The 20,380-nt window shown below is 42.8% G+C and overlaps 2 protein-coding genes across 5 annotated transcripts in view; one reads left to right on the forward strand and one right to left on the reverse strand.

The window, feature by feature from the left end:
• The window catches only part of HDAC11 (histone deacetylase 11), a 29,715-nt gene extending 17,979 nt beyond the window's left edge, over nt 1-11,736 (reverse strand). The window contains exons 1-5 of one of the 4 annotated variants that reach the window (XM_063122238.1): nt 11,708-11,736; nt 5,904-6,052; nt 5,289-5,389; nt 3,174-3,200; nt 944-1,060 (exon numbers count right to left, since the gene is read on the reverse strand). In XM_063122238.1, the coding sequence (XP_062978308.1) occupies nt 944-1,060; nt 3,174-3,200; nt 5,289-5,389; nt 5,904-5,970 (312 nt within the window). In that variant the 5' untranslated portion in view covers nt 5,971-6,052; nt 11,708-11,736. Of the gene's footprint in view, nt 1-943; nt 1,061-3,173; nt 3,201-5,288; nt 5,390-5,903; nt 6,053-11,651 lie in introns of all 4 variants that reach the window. The other 3 variants (XM_063122235.1, XM_063122236.1, XM_063122237.1) reach the window with 3 other exon arrangements.
• Nucleotides 11,737-13,666: 1,930 nt separating this feature from the next.
• LOC134395945 (uncharacterized) lies at nt 13,667-19,727 on the forward strand. Its single transcript, XM_063122229.1, has 2 exons — nt 13,667-14,595; nt 18,804-19,727. Exons 1-2 carry the CDS (start codon nt 13,950-13,952, stop codon nt 19,313-19,315), a joined length of 1,158 nt encoding a protein of 385 aa, XP_062978299.1. The 5' UTR covers nt 13,667-13,949; the 3' UTR covers nt 19,316-19,727.
• Nucleotides 19,728-20,380: the final 653 nt, after the last annotated feature.

Here is a 20,380-nt window from a genome sequence, read left to right on the forward strand (position 1 = left end):
TGCTCTTTTCTATGGTCTTGAGGGGGAATCCGTTCTACAGGCTGATGCTGTTCCATTAGATTTCACCCTGTGTCTGGTAGTGATTTTAATAATTTTCATAGCTTTGACATTATAGGAGTTAGGGCAGCAACTACTAAATAAGGCCAAAAAGCCACTCAAATCCTATGAGAAATGTTATTCAAAACATTCAGCATCCAGAAACTGCTTTGAAAGAACTCAATTACTCTATTCTGAAATATGGATTAATTCTGTAGCATTCACCCTATGCGCCACCAACGAACATTGAGGAAAAGTCACTCTGCTCAGCTGAAATTTCACACAGAAGGGTTTTCTTATAATCAGCCAAATATTGATTAATTGTATACATTTACCCTCCCTCCCCTTCCAAATCTAAAACGTTCTCTCACCTTACAACATCCAATTGGAGGACATTCCCTACAAATATCCACATTTAAGTGCACTGGCAGCATGGCTTAGGATTTATCCCTATCTGCAAGCCAGAAAATTGATTCCTTCAAAATTTCCTTCCCAGGTGGAGGCAGCCAAGGAGGGAACACCGTTTTTCTCATGGAGCTGCTGGTGAGGCTCTCTCTGCCAGAGAGGAAAGCGGAGCTGTGCCTTCCGCCTTGCATGCAGAGAGTCCAATGTTCAATCCTTAGCATCTCCAGTTAAAAGATTGGGTCGCAAGGGAAGGGAGAAAAAATCCCGAAGAACCACTACCAGTGAGAGGATACGATGTTGGACTCAATGGACAAACAATCTCACTTACTATAAATGGCTTCCTCTGGTCAATGGTAGATTTGTTCTTGCTTAATACTGACTAAGGCCAATGGGTATTTATACTAATACAGACAGGATTTTACTGGCCTTTTAAAAATGTTTCATTTAAAGCAATTAGAAACAGTATGAGAGGAAAACAAAACAACAAAAACACTTTCCTTACCATTATTGTTCCTCCCGTTTGTGTTCTTAGGGGCCGTAGTACTTTCCTCTGAACAAGGAAATTGGGCAAAAAAATAACAGGCGGGATTTCTGTAATTGTAGCCACAACAAATGACCACTAGAAGGAGGAAGAAAAACTCGATTAAGGATTAGTTCCTGTCAGCACAATCCTAAGCATGGCCTATCTGAAAGTAAGCCTCACTGAGTTCAGTGGGACTTATTCCTAGGTAAACATGTATAGGATGGCAACCTAAATAGCGGATCTATTTACAGTGCGGTCCAAATATGTTTACTCAGACTTAAGTCCCTCTGTATTGAATGGAGCTTACTAGTAAGCTCCATCCTAAACACATTCTAGTAAGTGTGTTCAGGATTTAAATCTATTCATATTATAATTATGTGCAAAGCAAAAACATATTTTTTTAGAAAATGCATCGTTACAAAAAACACCAATGGCATCCTGGGAAAATGCTGATGAGCAAACGAGAGGAGCAGATTAAGAGTTGTATCCAATGGTAATGAATGAGCAGAAGGCAACTCATGCAACGGATCTTTCTCTTCCATTCCTCTCCCCTGCAGCGCCTGGTTTGTATCCAGTGTTAGTCTAACTTTTAAGCCCTATTCGTTTCTTTAGGTCTACTCTAAGTAGGACTAACACTGACTGTAACCCCTGAACCCTCAGAAAAGAAAACCTCATCAGAGGGTCAGGGGACCTTTCTGAACAGTGGGGCTGTGCTAGCACAAGATCCCTCTGCCTGATTTCAGACGATTCCCACCTTCTGCTGCAGTGTCCACTGTTCAGGAAAGCTAGGGTGACCATATGGAAAGAAGGACAGGGCTCCTGTATCTTTAACAGATGCATAGAAAAGGGAAATTCAGCAGGTGTCATTTGTATATATGGAGAACCTGGGGAAATTCCCTCTTCATCACAACAGTTAAAGCTGCAGGAGCTATACCAGAGTGACCAGATTTAAAAGAGGGCAGGGCACCTGCAGCTTTAACTGTTGTGATGAAGAGGGAATTTCACCAGGTTCCCCATATGTACAAATGACCCCTGCTGAAATTTCCTTTTCAATGCGACTGTTAAAGATACAGGAGCCCTGTCCTCCTTTTCATATGGTCACCCTAGGAAAGCCTTCCTCCCAAATGCTCTAGATCAGGTCGAAGGCCATATAAATTGTTGGGTGGGTGACCGTTGGGCCGTGTGAGCACACATCTCACACAAACGCACGCACACACCTCCCACTGCAGATCACTGGGGTAATGATAGTGAGTAGTATTATTGGGATGGGGACAACGTTAAAACCTCCCCCTGCCATCATAGCAATGGTGCTGAAGTTCACTGCGGTGGGGAGTAGCAGGTTCTAATCTCACCCCCATCATGGCAATTCTCCAAAAACATAACTCCTTGCACACCTTCTTTCTCTGATGCATGGCTGCAATGGAAGTGACGTTACAGCCTCCTTCCCATTGCAGCGATGCTGATGAAGATCACTGGATGAGGGTTTAATCTTGTCCCCATCACAGCAATTCTCCCCCCAAATAGCCTGATGCTCCAAGGTGCTGTTTGTGGCAGAGGAGAATTACGCAGAGGGTGTAGAAACAGGTATGAATGATGGCATGCGGCCCGTGGGCCACACCTTCCCCACGCCTGCTCTAAAGCTACAATTGGATACAACCCCTAATGATTTTGGGTGCTTCCAGATTAGGTTTTTATGGCAACATCATCCTACCTCACAGAATTTTACAAAGGTTCCAGATGACGACATCTTCACTCATAACCCTCCCACGTTTTCCCACCATTTCTTTCATCTTTTTCCTTACCGTAGAAAATCCATTAAGGAAAAAAAGAAGAAGAAAGAACTGGTGCACAATGCTTCCCATTATACCACTAGGAACCCTCCGTCTGGAAGCATCCTCAATTAAACAAACTTTTGTTCAGATCACTGGTCTCAGAAAGAAAAACCACTTTTGTTGCTCTTTAATATTAATTTAAGAAGGCTCAAGAATATAAAAATAATTTAGAAAAACATCAAAAAGCAGAAGGACATTAACTACAAAGGCAAAAATACAGAGCAACAATGGGTAATGAAAATGATTTCAGTGCTGGATGTAGCTAATGCAGCAAAACAGCACAATTAAAATGACAATACAACAAATAACTAAGCTGCATTTTATATTCATAGCACTTTCAAGTGTGTAGCAAAAGCGCAAAATGGTTTCTAGAATACCTCTTCAAAGCTTTCCAGTATATGCTTCTGTAAGCAGCACAAAAAAGTTGAAGAAAATATATTCAAACATCTTGAATAACTTGTAGCCATAACTAATCTCCAAACTCTGTGTTGTTTGTGTTAGCTGTTTGCCAGGTGAATTTGAGCACTGAAACAGGTTTCCTGCCAACATTGCAAACATTGCTCTACAGAAATGTTTTGAGGTTACATGTTAGGTTATAATTTACCAAGGTCTTTAAGGAGAAAAATAAATTTATATGGTAAATTATCTCTGTTATGACGTCCCACTTCAGAAACATAAGTTTTACTATTTCGTATTATAAGTACTATTACGAAAAGGTTTGTGCTACCCTTACTTTCAACAACATCTATCAGAATTAAAGAAAGCTAACTACCTACCTGTCATCTGTTCCTAGAAGAAGATAAGCAGTGGCATCCACTGAGAAACTCAAGGAAGGAATTATGAGGGAAATTATATTTTGGCTTCGTAAAATGAAGTGCTACATCATAATCAGAGGAATGGGTTACTTCTCCTACTTTATGCAATAGAAAAACTGTGCAAGCTGACTGCCTGAAACAAGGGTTGTCCTACTGAAAAGCTAGGAAACCTAGGGACCTGTAGTTCCTTCTTCATCTCTGACTTCCATCCCTTACCAGAAATATAAGAGAACCCGCTCTATCTCTCTTTCCAGTGATGGGGGGAATACGAGGCTGGAATAGCATGAAACAAATCTCACTTCAAACTCCGTAAGTGGGGAAATTGGTTATGATCTTGCTGTTGCCTGCGTTACATTGTAGTGATTAAAAACTTCACCACTAGGATGGCCAGATGCAAAAGAGGACACAGTTTTTACATGTGTAGTAGTTGTGCTGAAATTCCCTCTTTTATTGAAGGTATAGGATTCCTCTCCTGGCCACCCTACAGGAGGCACAGGCTCAGTTGAGACAACGCGTTTCTCAATGGTCGTTTTAGAACACCACGGTGGAGTTTTTACACCACCGTTGAGAAATGTGTTGTCTGGTGGGAAAGCTCCATGCAATGGTGGAGTTTTTTAAAAAAACACTCCATGCAGAATATCCATGCTGTGCAGAGGAAAATTCCTGCAGAAGCGTTGTGTTGCATGTTGTATGGCAGGCTCCATGGAGTTTTCCAATGCATTGAGTTGACTTTTACCACTGGCTATAGAGTTCCCTGGCAAGAGTGGTGAAAGGAGTGAGTACCACTCTAGGAGAGCCACCAGGATTGTTTTTTTTCTTTTTTAGCAATGGCTGATGGGTTAGCATCGAGAGGACCAAGGGAGGAGAGAGGGCGGAGGAACTGTCAATCAAACATTGTGATGGATTTTACTCAACTCCACGGTACCCCACAGTCACACAACGGTGGAGTTAAAACATGTTGTGTGGAGAGTACCCCCTAAAAACTCAACCATTGAGTGCAGTTTTCACACTGTGTTGACTAACATGTTGTCTGAACTGAGCCATAGCGTCCTAAACTAACCATCTAATTTAAATGTTAAAGGAGCGGAGGCATAAAAAAATGATAGGCCCACTGTCGCTTTGTCACAGGAAGACACTAAGCCAAAGATCACGTTCATGGCATATGGAACCATAGTAAAGCAGAATTCCTGATCACACAGAGGCTTCTAGACTACAGCATCGATTTGACTTTCCAATAACGCTGCTTCTGCTTACAGATATTTTGAGAACATGCAAATTCAAATCTTAAGGGAACAGTTTTCTGTATTAAACCACAGTTGCTTTTAACTGATTTAATTGGCCATACACTATTTCAACAGAAAGAAGCCTCTTCAATTAAAAGTAGTCAGCTTTAATATGGAGAGAACTATCATTGTTTTTTCCAGCTTTCAAATACAAATGCCATACAAGATTGTAATAGAGGCCTGTCCCATCCCAGGCACCGTTCACTTTCATCTTTTGTGGAGAGCATAGCCCTAAAATTAGGAAGTTATTTTTGGTCTAGAACTGAGTCTAGATGATACTGTTTTCATTATACCCACTTACATTTGCTGTGGATTCTTTTTCTATGTGTGAGTGAGAAAGTGTAGTTAGAAAAAATAATCAAAACATTTGTTTGAAACACAATAGATACCATACCTTTAATCGATTCAAGTAGTGTCTCGTGTGAACAACCAAAAGGTCTTCTTCTGTTGCTTCTCGAGCTTGTACAATCACATCATCTGCAATTAGTTTTGCTTCTGAATCGGAAAAGAAAATCAAATGGCAATCAATAATGTGCAAATAAGACCCACTCTTCTGTTCTACAAAAGCCTGCACATAAGATTTTCCATTTCATAAACAAGGCTTTCTTTAACAACACAATGGGCCTGTTCAGACAACATGCTAAGCCATCGTTAAGCAGCTAACCCTTTTGCAGTGAGCATGTTTAAACCATGGTTAAGAATGGTTCACACAACACGCTAGGTCATGGTTCACACACATGGTTGTAGAAACGGAACAGTATACAAATTTTGTAAATAAAACAAATAAAAATACTACAACTGCAAATCTAATACAGAAAATAAGAATGCATAGAAATTATCCATAAAATCTATCATCAAAATATGAAAGTATTCATAATTGGCACCTATATCAGTAATAAAAGAAACTACCATCTATATGAAATTACTTCTTGCAAGATGACTGCATGCAGAACATCACATCAGCACATTTTCACAAATTGGAAGTCCTTCAGTTTTGTTATTATTTTACCTTTCAAGAAATTTATTACTTTCCCCCATTTTCCAGCATCAAATGGATGCAGTTTCTCCAATCCCATAAACGTAATGTTGTAATCTGGAGAATACACAATAGGCCAGCATGTTGGTGGGATATCTTGATATAGTTCCGTTCTGTGAGGCCTTACAGGGGGGGAAAGAGATCATTAGAAATCTAGAATACTGATAGGTGAAAAATACAACGCATTCCAAATAAATGTTGCTAAGTTATTTAATACTTTAGCTATAAATTTAGATCAATGTGCATATTTAGAGAGAGTATTTGATATACCTTTTCCTTTTCAGTTATTGTTTTGACCTCTGGCACACAAGATGGGGAATGGTGTTACATAAAGTGAAGTGAGAGAACAGCTAAGGGGTGCAAAGAAACCATGGAATAGCATGGGGGAAAGGTCATGGAACTTCTCCATTTCCCTAAATTCAAGAATTTTTGTATTGTACTTGTTTGTCACATCACAACATCCTTTGGAAGCTGATACTTTAACAATTCATTTGCATTTGTGGTTTTATTTCTGTACCCTCCTGTTACATGTTTGTTCAGAATACAGTTCATCCACTTACCAGTCTAGGGAATCGTGTATTACACCAGCCCATCTTTTTTACATTAGCTGCATGCAAAATGGCAGACTCAATTTAAGAACACGTACATAGGCTATACATTATTTTATTTTAATTTATTTAATTTATTACATTTTTATACCGCCTAATAGCTGAAGCTCTCTGGGTGGTTCACAAAAATTAAAACCATTAAGAACATAATAAAACATCCAACAATCTAAAAACCCAAATACAAAATACAATATAAAAAGCACAACCAGGATAAAACTATACACCTATACTTGGAACATATGAAGCTGCATTATACCAAACAGCACCCACAGCCTCCATTACCAGAGGCCATGAGTGACAGGAGAGACCAGATTGAAGCATCCAATACTGCAAGATTTGTGGATGCTGGAGACACTATGGACCCGGTGGCCCACTCTCTTACATCATGAACAGCCTCCAGAAAAGGCCTCCTTTCTTTGGTCAGCCAGTGCTGATGGAGGATCTGGAAGTTCCCACCCTTCTGCACAGCCAAAAAGCCTCTGATCACTGTCAGCAGGAGCAGCCTGCAAAGTGTGCAAAGGGACTCTGCACTTAGGCTGCCATCACACCAGGCTTTTTATCCAACAACTTAGCGGGACTTTTGTTTCTGGATTCTTTGCAGGATTAAGGTTGGCTCCTTTACACAGCTGGACATGTGCTTTGATTCTAGGAATTAATTTGTCAGCAAGTTCTATATGTTTCATTATGCAGCCACTAGATGGCACCACTGTATAGCACACCTCTGTCATTACAGATTACTGATACATCGGATAACGCTCCTTGTCGCATTATCTCTGATCTTTTTATAAGCAGAATAAAGGTTGAAATGCACGAGAGACACCCTGGAGTTTGGCTATGTCGTGTAAAGGAGCCACAATCTTCTGTGAGTGACCAATCAGATTCGTCCAATAAAATCCTCATGTAGAAATGCTGATAGAGACTGGACATAAGGGTTGCAGTTACGCACAGCTATTCCTGTCTCTGATGTGCACAGATCCTCCATACAAAGACATTATATTCAAGTAAATTGGCCCAAGTGCCTCCCCGCTTTTTTTTTTTTTTAATAAGAATGGAGCTATCTATTACATGGTCTGCTAGGTGTGCTGCATCCAAAACATATGCTGGTGATCTAACTCAGTGTTTCTCAACCTTTTTCCGACCGTGGCCCCCTTCCGACCTTGTTTCCTTCCTGTGGCCCCCCTATCCTACCAGTAGAAAAGTAGCTATTTAAATATTTTGTTTGTAAATAGAACATGTTTTATTTATAATTTTTATAATTTATACAAAATACAATTACATAAAAATTTATACTTAAGTATTTCTCGATCAATGTGACCCTTGTGCAGAAACAAGCTTTTTTTTATATCTGGTTCTATTGCTGTGAGGGATAACCGAAGATCACCTCTGTCCATTATGTTAAGGCGATTCCGCGTTAGGCTGAGTAAATAATTCACACAGCTGAAACCTGATTCTACAGAATACGAAGTAGGAAATGCCATGAAAAACAATTTTGCTTTATCCCAAAGCTGTGGAAACTTTTTAGATTATTGTACTCTTTATCCAAAAATGGTGTTTTTCTTGACTGAAAGTTACTTTGGCTGTTATGTTGCTCTGTAGCTCTATGAGCGCTTCTTGCAAAGAAACATCAACGTCAGCAGCATTCACAGCAAATGGATCAACTACCCAGGCCGGAATATCCACGTCCAGCAGATCACGGAAACAAACTTCCATATCATTCAATATGATGCTTCAAATGATCCACATACACAATTATTTCATCATCTTTCAATTCATCACTAACTGCTGCCAAAGAGGAAAACTGGGCGAATTCTCGACGTCCAATATTGGTGGCATACAGGTTGACTTTTCCAAGAAACCCTGTAATAATCTCCTTACTTGAAAAAAAGGTCACAATTCCTGCCCTGTAGTTGTTTGTTTAACAAATTTAACAAGTTGTTTGTTTGTTTAACACTTCACTTCTCTGTTTTCTATTTTCTTCACTTCTGTGTTTTCTTTTCTCGGTCACTTCTCTGTTTTCTTCACTTCTCACTTCCCTCTGTGGCCCCCTAGTCTTGTGCCATGGCCCCCCATTTATGTGATTTTCACCTGTGGCCCCTTGGAATATCCTGGGGCCCCCAAGGGGGCCTTATGGCCCTCGGTTGAGAAACGCTGGTCTAACTAGCCATTCACAATCCAAGATGATGGTATAATTGAGATTAGGCAAGTGAAAGACGCTCCCCCATCAGAAACAGTTTTTAAAAAATGAAACAAAAAGTGTAGTACCCAATAGGTAGAAATTTAACCTGTGGCTAAACATGTGACCAGGAAGTTGTGTCAAAATATTTTAGTGTTAACTGGTATGTTTCTCATTAAAAGAAACTTTGTTACATACTACCATTATATAACGGGGACAGCAAGGTTTTACTGCACAATCCTATGCATATTTATTCAAAAATAAATCTCACTGAGCAATAGGATTCACTCTCAGGTAACTATATCTAGAATATGTAGGGGAATATTTTTTCTGTCAAGGGTCACATTTTTACTTGGTGGTAATATGCTGGTGTATGAATTTAGGTTGAAGGCCTAGTGTACAGCTTTACAGTGCAATCCTATACAAGTCTGCTCAGTTCAATGGGATTTACAGTCCTGGGCCCAGTGCTCTTCAACATTTTTATTAATGATTTGGACGAGGAGGTGCAGGGAACACTTATCAAATTTGCAGATGACACAAAATTGGGTGGGATAGCTAATACCCTGGAAGACAGAAACAAACTTCAAAGTGATCTTGATAGGCTGGAGTACTGGACTGAAAACAACAGAATGAAATTTAATAGGGATAAATGCCAAGTTCTACATCTAGGAAATAGAAATCAAATACACAGTTACAAGATGGGGGATACTTGGCTGAGCAATACTACAAACGAGAAAGATCTTGGAATTGTTGTAGATCACAAGCTGAATATGAGCCAACAGTGTGATATGGCTGCAAGAAAGGCAAATGCTATTTTGGGCTGCATTAATAGAAGTATAGCTTCCAAATCGTGTGAGGTACTGGTTCCTCTCTATTCGGCCCTGGTTAGGCCGCATCTAGAGTATTGCGTCCAGTTCTGGCCACCACACTTCAAGAAGGATGCAGACAAGCTGGAGCGTGTTCAGAGGAGGGCAACCAGGATGATCAGGGGTTTGGAAACAAAGCCCTATGAAGAGAGACTGAAAGAACTGGGCATGTTTAGCCTGGAGAAGAGAAGATTGAGGGGAGACAAATACTCAAATACTTAAAAGGTTGTCACACAGAGGAGGGCCAGGATCTCTTCTTGATCATCCCAGAGTGCAGGACATGGAATAATGGGCTGAAGTTACAGGAAGTCAGATTCTGGCTGAACATCAGGAAAAACTTCCTGACTGTTAGAGCAGTATGACAATGGAACCAGTTACCTAGGGAGGTTGTGGGCTCTCCCACACTAGAGGCATTCAAGAGGCAGCTGGACAACCATCTGGTGAATAGGGTGGATTTCTGCATTGAGCAGGGGGTTGGACTCGATGGCCTTATAGGCCCCTTCCAACTCTACTATTCTATGATTCTACTCCCAGGTAAGTCAGTAAAGGATTTCAGCGTTAATTTTATTTCTACCATGTTTGGAACCGCACAAAATGAGACCATTATATATTATATACCTAGATTCATTCCAGAAATGAAGGTTGTTAATTTTAAAAGCATAGGCTGCAAGCATTTGGCCTGAAGTAAGTTTATTTTACATGACTGAGCTAATACTAGCAAGAATATTGATTTTAAAGAAACGTTAAGGGGTTATATATAAAAATGCTTAAACAGCCAAAATATTACTTTGTCCTCAAACCCAGGTTCAGGTTATTAATTTTGTTCAAATCACTTTTTATGTGCAATAATACTATTTACAGAATAAAAAGCGATATTTCTTTCAAAACAACAATCTTTTTCTATTTATTATTGGGGAAACCAATTACTCCCATTGTGACCAGTCAGTGTTTATTTTGCATATATTTACATTTTTATTATTATTACATTTATATACCGCCCCATAGCCGAAGCTCTCTGGTCAGTTGACAAAAGTTAAAAACAATAAACATTAAAAACAAATATACAAAAATTTAAAAGCATAAAAACAGCAATATCCATTTAACTGAATTGTCAGTGTGCGCTTTCACATTCCATGATTATTTTAATGTGCCTTTTCATTTTCCCCTTCCACCTATCTGTGTGCCACACACACCACTGCTGCCACTTGAGGTTTACACTTAAGGCAACAGAAGTGGAGTCCAGTCCACATAAGCTTATGCCATAATACAACTCTTATTTTGTTATGATTGATTCTTCCCATCCATTCCTCAAAACTAGCCTTCCCCAATCTGGCGACCTCCAGAAGTGTCTAAATACAACTCCCGGCGGCAATCCCCCCTGCCAACACGGGGGCACAGGGCTGTAACATTCCAGTGCCTCTATTTCACAAGTCGTCAACGCACCGCCCTCCATGGGTGTTCGACTACAATTCCCATCATCCCCCCCAACATGGGGGGAGCACAGGGTGCGTCCTCCGAGTGCCTGTTTCAGCAGTCGCCGACTCAGTGCCTTTCAACGGTATTCGACTACAACTCCCATCAGCCTCCCAGCTGGGGTGTGGGTGCTGGGAGTTACAGCCAACGCATCTGGAACGCACCCAGTGGTGTGGAGCCTCGCTTGAACCCAGAGGCGGCTGCAGTCCCTACGTCGCTGATGATTGTGAGATAGGACGAGGCAGCCTCAATAACACGGCCGGGCCGGGCTTGCTTTGGCGCAGTTTACTACGGAATGGGCACAACAACAGGCCTGTGACATGTGACCTTCTTCTCTTTGCACCGCCGACAGGCCAAATGGCACTCCTGCCTGGGTGCTGCTGCCTACCAGGGACGGCTGGGGAAAGAATGAGGGAGCCTGTGCCTGAGCCCTCCTTCCCGTCCCGAGAGGTGCCCGTCAGTCGTCCCGCCGCTTTAACCTGCAGCAGCAGCAGCAGCAGCAGCAGCAGCAGCAGCAGCTCCTCCCTCCCCACACGCCAAGGCCGCCTCTCCCTCGCCTTCCCAGTCCGGCCCCGAACAAGCCCCGTCGCTCGTTACTCACATGATGCCCCCTCAATGGCATAGCGCACGAGCTCCCTCCTCGTCAGAAAGCCATACCTGGATGCGACTGAGCATGCCCGGATTCTAGTGAGCATGCCCGGACTCGTCGAACGAAGACGCCTGCCCTTAACTTGCCCTCACTTGCTGCTCTATTACCCTTAGGTAGAGACATTAGAAACAGCAGGGAGGGATATAGTGACGTGCAGTTGCATCAAGGCTGTGAACATGAGAATGAGTCAGATGATGATTAAATAATAATAATTTAAAATCTCCCATCATAATTTATTTCTTTTAAAATATTTAAAATTTATTATTATACAAAATGTAAAAAAATATTATTTTAAAAATCAGGAACTGTGTAACAGAGTTCCCAGGCACTGTGCATGATCAAAGGCTTCCCCCTTCCTTCACTTTGGTACACTCTGGAATGCTGAAATCATGATGGGACTACAAAGTGCTTTACTGTACCTAGACTTCTTAATATTTATTTATTAATTAAATTAATCACAACACAACTATATATATTAAACATAATTCTTGGCATTGGCCCAGCTTGATGTCCGCCAGGCCCCATCATTACAGACCTTCATGCAGGCCCCAAAATGTACCTGTTTACCTTTGGATGATTTTTTTTTTTTAAAAAAAGCACACAACATTGCAAACATGGTGAAAATGCTCACCCCACGGGCTCTCTCCACACAGCTCCTTGCCCATTTCCTGAGCCCCACTACTCGCAGGGAAGAGGGAGGACCCCAGGAGGGAGAGCCACACCATCCGTGGACCATGGGATTGTCCCGAGACCGGAGCGAAAAATGGACAAAAGCAGTCCCAGATATCCTGGGAGAACTTGAGTGACGGTCTCTGGTTCACCCCAGGATCAGCTGTGCATCATTTGGACCCGCAGGGACAACCTCGAGTCCACCCCAGGACAAATGGCAGGTTTGATTAGGCCTCACTGCATTGGAGATTTGCTGTCCTGGAGAGGGGAGGGATTCCCTTCCTCTCCAGCCCCCCACAATCCCCAAATCTGCTCGAGGGTTCGGACATCCTCCAGAGCAGATTAGGGCAAATAAAAGTCACGTTCCACAAGTGTGACATTAGATTTTGCCCACTATGTGTACCAAAATATACTGCATATGTAAACATAAGCATTTACAAACGTTCAGTGTTTTTTATAAATGAGGGTTTTAGGTTACATGCAAATAAATATTAAGGTTGAAGAAAAGAATAAAATACCTTTAAAAAGTCTTACAACTCACAGCTTTCTCAGGCCAGAAAAGTCCTACAGCTCCCAGCTTTTTTTTCTGTCTAAACATGATTGCGCCGTTAACCCCCCCTCCCCATTTCTCTCTGTCCTTCGCCAGATTTTATTATTATTTTATTGTTATTATTGATGCTCATTTCTGGACTCCTTCCAACTGCAAAACTATGCAAGCTTCTTGAGCGCTCTTTGGCTATGCCATGCAGCAAAAAGCGCAGGTGTTAACTCATTTTGCAGCACTGCTGGAATCAAATGGAACCAGCAGGGGGAGATCTACGATCGCGCTTGCTAAATTGCAAGCAGTTCTCCAAGGTCAACGTTCGATTAAAACACATACAGAGTTAGTCGGCTTCTTTCCCGCTGGAGAAAGGTCAACAGACTCAAAAGACTACAGAGATCCAGGGGGTTGAAGGGGAGACGATCAGAGACCGGAACACAGAAGCTTTTTTTGGGGGGGGGGGAGACAAACAGAGAGAAAGATCCCCTGGTGCTCTGATAACGCAACGAGCTGCTGCTCATCTTGCAGCTCTCTTGCATGCAAAGGACAAGCAGCTGCAGACGGGCAAAAGGGTGTGTGGGAAGCCAGGCTCGGATGCCTTCCTCTTCCTGTCTGCAAAGGCAGGGTGGATCCCAGGCTTGCTGGAGCCGCCTCCGCCTCCTAGCCTTGCCCATTGGTTCGCTGGTCTGCTGATGCCCCCCTTCCCTGAAAGGAACCATTCGGGGGGGTTGATGGATGTGACGTTATGGGCGGGGATTGGCCAGTTCAAGCGTCTGAAAGAGACCCTTCCAAGTCCCGATCGAAGCTCCACCCACGACGTTACTACTGACTAACAACTGTTCATGTGAACACTCGCTTGTGCAAAAGATTCCATCTTGGCTTTCTTCTTGTGCCCTTGTGTTCCATGCAATCTCTATGTTATTTTCCTCCAGGGGTGGCCTCTAGGTCTTTGGAGGAAAGTTTATCACTTTTAAGGCATTTAAGGAGCTGTAGCTGTGTGGAGTTGAGTACTGGTCTGTGTGGACTAGGTGAAAGCAGAAATGCCTCATACACCTCGCCAGCGCTTGCAGCCTCGTGCTCCTGTGTGGTCAGAGACAGAAACCCGAGATTTTCTTGCACTCTGGGGTGAACTGCTGATTTTAAGGTGGATTGAAAACCGTCCACCAAACAGCGACATCTATGAGGACCTTTCGGCCCAAATGATTGCCAGGGGTCATGAGCGCAACGCTTCGCAGTGTAGGAACAGAGCCCGGGACCTCAAGCGGAGTTATCGGAGAGCCAAGGATGCGCAAGTCTGTGCTGGAGCGGAACCGGTTTCCTGCCGCTACTTTCGAGAGTTGGATCAGATGTTTGGCGGTGAAATGGACGGCGTAGCTAATCGAAGCCTGGCTGGCATGGATGGGTCCATGCGGGCCGTTGTGAAAACCGAAGATGCAGAAGACATGGAGGCCCAAGTTTCGGAAGAAGAAGGCAACCAAATGACACCACCGAACACCCTCTCGAGCATGGATGCTGACACCGACACGGAAACGGAACCAACGTTGGGGATCTCACGAGAGCTGCTGGCAGCGCATCCAGATGTGATTGAAACCACCATCGGGGAGGAATGTTCCGAAGACAAAACAATGCTTTCACGTGGACAACCAATGGCTGGCCCCAGTGAAGATGGACACCACACTGTTACTGGTGAGCAAGTGACCTGTTACTGCCATGGCTTTTTGTGTGGTCTCTCAGTTCCTATAATTCTATCTAAATCAGTTATAGGAACCCATAAGAACCTATCTCACTCTGTAGGGATTGGTTCTTGGGTCATGGAGAGGTGAGGACATGACCTGAATTTTCTCCTGTTTAGAGGCCCTGTTTAGATGTGCCTTGGGAGAAAAATGAAGACTTGAAATCAGTTTTAAAAGAGGAACCTGGCTAAGTGCTGTGGAAGCTACTCACATCATCTCACTTTGCCAGGAGAGCCATATGGCACTAGGTGTCCAGGTTCAGCCAATTTTAGTCACAAGGTTAGCTGAAGGGTTGGGGTCTTTTTGCAGGGATTGGGAGGGTCTGGAAGTGTTTGGTGAGGCGGTCGCTTAGATTTTCATCCGAGCAGCCAATCAGCATTAGTTCCCAGCAGTCTCAGCTCCACCCTAGCAAATTAATTGGGCTGTGGGATACTATGGCAGGCAGGCAGGCAGGAAAAAGGAAGGAGACAGAGGAAGAGGCTGAGGACAGAGGAAATGTAGAAGGGTGGGAAAGTGTAAATGGATTTGGCTGGAAGGGGAAGAAAAGGAGAAGCTCTGTGGATGAAAGCAGAAATAGTAAATACAGTATTGACCAAGGAATGTTGCCAGGGTGTATACATTGTAGTTTTGTTCACAATCCTGGGTGCTTCTGCAATACATGCACACATCCAGAGGAATAGGGAATTATAAAACCATTATAAAACTATCTGACATGTAACAGTAAACCTACCACCCATGGTAGTCACTGCCACTAGTTTTAGACGTTTTCTGCTTATATTGCTTAATATTACAGGATATATAATATCAGCAATAAGCAGTTTCATCTACTGTGATGTACCCATACCACTGGTGACATTAATTACTACTAACAGTTATTATTATGATGCTTGGTCATGTACATTTTTCCAAGCAGAAAGAACAAGATTGGTACTGTGCTGTGCTACTAATGTTATATCCAAATGTTACATATGTTGCAGACCTTGGCCTAGTTCGTGTCTGTGATAGCTGATTGTTCTTTCACAGAAACAGCAGTTTCACACACACATATATGGCAGATGCAGTTATGCGATAAAGATAACTTTATACATCGGTCCCCCTTATAAAGGGGGGACCCCCCCATTTGTCATCATGCCCAGGAAAGAAAACCCAGAAGTGTTAGGGAAACCTCAAATATATGCAGAACTGAATTATGAAACCTAAACTTCATTTACTACTTCAAAACTGCATTTCTGTACCTACCTCCTGATGGAAAGCCCCAACCAAGTCTGTGGGACTTACTTCTAAAAGACACGTATTTCATATAAGAAAATAGGAACCTACAGCAAACAATATTATGTTGACTGCAACAGTATTTTTTTTAAAAAAAATATATACATACATATATATGTATGCAGTTAAACCTCAAAAAAACCAAGATTATGGCAACCAGCTCGATTGATAACTGGCAAATAGAGGGAGAAAACGTGGAGGCAGTGACAGACTTTGTATTTCTGGGCGCAAAGATTACTGCAGACGCTGACTGCAGACAGGAAATCAGAAGACGTTTACTTCTTGGAAGGAGAGCAATGACAAATCTTGATAAAATAGTTAAGAGCAGAGACACCACATGACAACAAAGGTCCGCATAGTTAAAGCAATGGTATTCCCCGTAGTAACCTATGGCTGCGAGAGCTGGACCATAAGGAAAGCTGAGCGAAGGAAGATAGATGCTTTTGAACTGTGGTGTTGGAGGAAAATGCTGAGAGTGCCTTGGACTGCAAGAAGATCAAACCAGTCCATACTCCAGGAAATAAAGCCAGACTGCTCACTTGAGGGAATGGTATTAAAGGCAAAACTGAAGTACTTTGGCCACATAATGAGAAGACAGGATACCCTGGAGAAGAGGCTGATGCTAGGGAAAGCGGAAGGCAAAAGGAAGAGGGGCCGACCAAGGGCAAGATGGATGGATGATATTCTGGAGGTGACAGACTTGACCTTGGGGGAGCTAGGGGTGGCGACAGCCAACAGAAAGCTCTGGCGTGGGCTGGTCCATGAAGTCACGAAGAGTCGGAAATGACTGAACGAATAAACAACAAATCTTTCTAAATATCAATAGCAATGAATACTTATAAAATGCATAGATCTGAAAATACAACAACAAATATCCATAGGCTTAAACAAAAGCAGAGCAGATATCCAAATAAGAATCCATTTCAAGGTGGTATCTATATGCCACCCATTCAAATGTTAGAAGTGTTATCCATTGCATTATAGGAGGCAAGTGTTTATCCTTCCAATGTTGTAATATCAGTCTTTTAGCTGTCAAGAGGGCACAGCAAATCCATTTATGCTGACCATTCTTTAATTTCCATGAAGCAGGTAAATAATTTAAAAGAGCATGCACATCAGTAAATATTAAAGACTGTTCCAGTACAAAATGTATCTATTTAATAACTTCCTCCCCAAAAGAATCAGTTACTGGACATTGCTAAAATATATGTTTAAAAGAACCATTAACTGCATTGCACCACTAGCAATTAGCTGAATTAGACAATCACTTATTAAAGATACATTGCAGTGTTTAATAGCCACACACAAAAAAGTTTTTGTTGAATAAGGTGTAGCCTGAGATCCATAGACAGTATAGATATAGATGACAAAATGGTGATGCATTGATTAGGCTGAATGGGACAATCCAATTCCCTAATATATTACTGCTTAAAACCTCCACAGTACTGTGCAGAAACAGAAGAAATGTGACCATGATCCAGTGAGAGTTAGTACTTAAGATCCATCGAAATGAATGGGACTTCAGTGTGACTCAGGCTGCAATCCTATACCTGGGATTGTCCCATTGAACTAAATGGGGCTTACTTCTGAGTAGAGGAGTGTAGGATTGCTCTGTGACTTCCCGTTGACTGAGCCATGCATTTCTAGAGGAAAAGCCCACAAAGGAGTATCCTTTTAATGCAATTAATATTTCACAGATGATCATTTCTAAAATAAATTGTTTGTAAGAGTCTTCCTCCCACTTCAATTTCTTGCCAAATTTCTGACTTTTCCATTAGGGATGGAAGGCATCTGTTTTTTTCTCCATCCCCCATCCCCTGCCCTCAGCCTTTAGATCTTAAGCTAAAATCATTTATCTTTTTGGTCCTCTTCCTTTGAAAATCAGATGACTGACAAGTCAGTACAATGGTTTCACTTCCCTCCACCTCCAGAAAAAAACCTGCTAGCAAAATTATTGTCTCTCGTGTGTTTGTTTATTGATCTCCTGAGGCCGTCTGATCTACACAGGTACTGCAGAGATTTAATATGTTACTCTAAGGCCGACATTGGTTTGGACCCCAGCCTCCAGGGATTATAGAGTGATCCTCTGGTCATATTAAAGTTTATATTAAAGAGTGGGGGCTTGCTATTTATTACATTTTTATGCCCCCCTTCCTCCAGGGAATTAAGGTAGCATACAGTATTCTCTCCTCCACCCAATTTTCTCCTCGCAACAGCTTCGTAGCTGGGTGATTTGAACTAGGGTCTCCCCAGTCATAGTTCAACTCTCTAACCTCTGGGTCTCCAATTTTATGCTTGTGGGCACCAGTGTGCCCACAGATCCTTCTCTAGGCACCTGCCCGGCTCCTTGCCTCTTCTCCTTTAATATTTTTTTTTACTGGAATACTGAGAAGTGCTGCCCTCCTGTGCCATCTTTATTTGAGTTCAAAGGCGTAGTCTTGTGTTTTGGAGTTCAGGCCCCACCTCTACCTTGTACTTAGGTACTTAAGCATGTTACTTTTCCTTTAGTCTCACCAGTTTGCTCTCTGGTGAGTGTTTTGTGACCAGCTATGCTCCCTTTAGCAACTGTTTATGAATGGCCAGTCCACCCCCACCCCCATAGCAGTTTTGTAAGAGTGTCCAAAAAGATTAAGGACCTTGCTCTAACCACTACACCACAATGCCTTAGTAAAGCCTTGTAAGGCTGTGAGCTTCAGTAAATCCTTGCTTCTGCAAAACACTGAAACAAAAGCAGAGAATGCACCACAGTCTTGCCACTGCCACCCACTCTTTTTGCTGTTCTCTGTATCTGTGCCAGCGAGTCAGAGCTCTGATCTGAGTGATGGGTCAAAAATGAGCAGTAAGCAGAGCTGTCTTTCAGTGCCTGACCAGAACTGTTCTTTTCCCTTGCAGGCCGAGGCAGGCGAGAGAATCCCCTAGGGCGTCCCCTGACAACAGCAGAGAGAATGGCATCCATGAGGGAGAGGAAGAGGCGGTCCCACGAAGAAATGATGCATGAGATCATGACCGACTACCGGAGGACCTGGGAGACTATGGAGGCCCTTCATGAGAGGGGAGAAATCAGTGCAGGGGAGTTTCGCGAGGCGATGCTGAGGGAAATGCTTTTGGACAGGGAGGCCCGGACCCGGGAGGCCCAGCTAGACCGCGAATCCCGGGCTAGGGAGGCCCAGTTGGATAGAGAAGCAAGAGCCAGGGACAGCCAGCTGGAGAGGGAGATTAGGATTAAGGAGCTCAACATGATTGAGGCCGAGCTCCAACGCACCAGGGATATCCTCCATCCCATGGTCGATGCTGTGGTGTCTGTGGCCGAGGTGTTGCGTACAACAGGCAGCGTGCTTCAGCAGTCTCGTCAGCCACAGCAAAGCGGAAAGCGTCCCTTTTTGGAATTGGAGGATCGCAAATAATTTCCTTTTAGGGAAAATAGTATATAGACACTGTGTTGGACAAAAAGGAGGGGTAGTAAGGAGGGGAGGGATGAAAAGAAAATGGCTTCCTCAGGAGTTAGAAACACTACAATTGCCCATTTCTTCCAGAGGACATTTTCTCTTGACTGGTCAACAGCTCAGCTGAATTCGCCTATGCTTTTCCCTGCAAAGGGTCCGGCTATGTGAATTTAGAGAAATCATGTAATTCTATGTGGGTTTGGAAAAGGAAGGAAACCTAAAAAACATACTGACTTGCTGCTTCAGATCTTTATGTTTCCTAAAATCAGGTCTGGTGCCATGGGCTGAGCAACTTGTGTATCTGGGGGCTTTTTTCTTGAGTGATTGTACCAAGAACACAGATTGCAGTACGCAATACATGTATTTATCGTTAAATGGGAGGGTTTGTGTGTGTGTGTGTGTCTGTATTGTTCACAGCTTTTCCTTTCCAAATACTCATGAGCAGGTGCTCATTCCTTTACCAGAGGGCGGGATATAAATGTTGTTGTTTTTTAAACAGCTTGTGGACTTTGCAGAGACATATGGCTGATCACTGTTGCTGGTGGGCTACTGGACTGGATAGACTTTTGGCCTGATCCAGGCTCTTCTTATAGCAAATGGTTGGGAGGAAAGGGGTATGGCCAACTGCGGCATCCAGGAGGACTGGGTTGGGATGCCAGGCAGGCCAGATTTGAGGTTATGCATTTGAGGACTGGGTTGGGATGCCAGGCAGGCCAGATTTGAGGCTCTGCCTTATACGGCCATGGCTATTTATACACACCAGCATTGGGCCTGGCTTTTCTAGAGCGAAAAACTGTTTGAAAGCTTGGGTTGGTATGATGTAAAGTGGTCGGAAATGTGGGCTGGAGGGAGGTGGAGGGACTTCTTAGTGTCTCATAGAAAAGTGGCTTAAAAGCAGGTCTTCATGATATAGCCTGAAGCTGCAGGAACTGGTAGCAGGTACTGCACTCAGTATCCTATGAATCTCATGATTTCCTTCTTTAAAAAAACAAAAACCCCCCCGCAGAAATCCAGCCAAACTAAAAG

The sequence above is a fragment of the Elgaria multicarinata genome, chromosome 3 (assembly GCF_023053635.1).
Source record: "Elgaria multicarinata webbii isolate HBS135686 ecotype San Diego chromosome 3, rElgMul1.1.pri, whole genome shotgun sequence".
NCBI classification, from domain to species: Eukaryota; Metazoa; Chordata; class Lepidosauria; order Squamata; family Anguidae; genus Elgaria; species Elgaria multicarinata.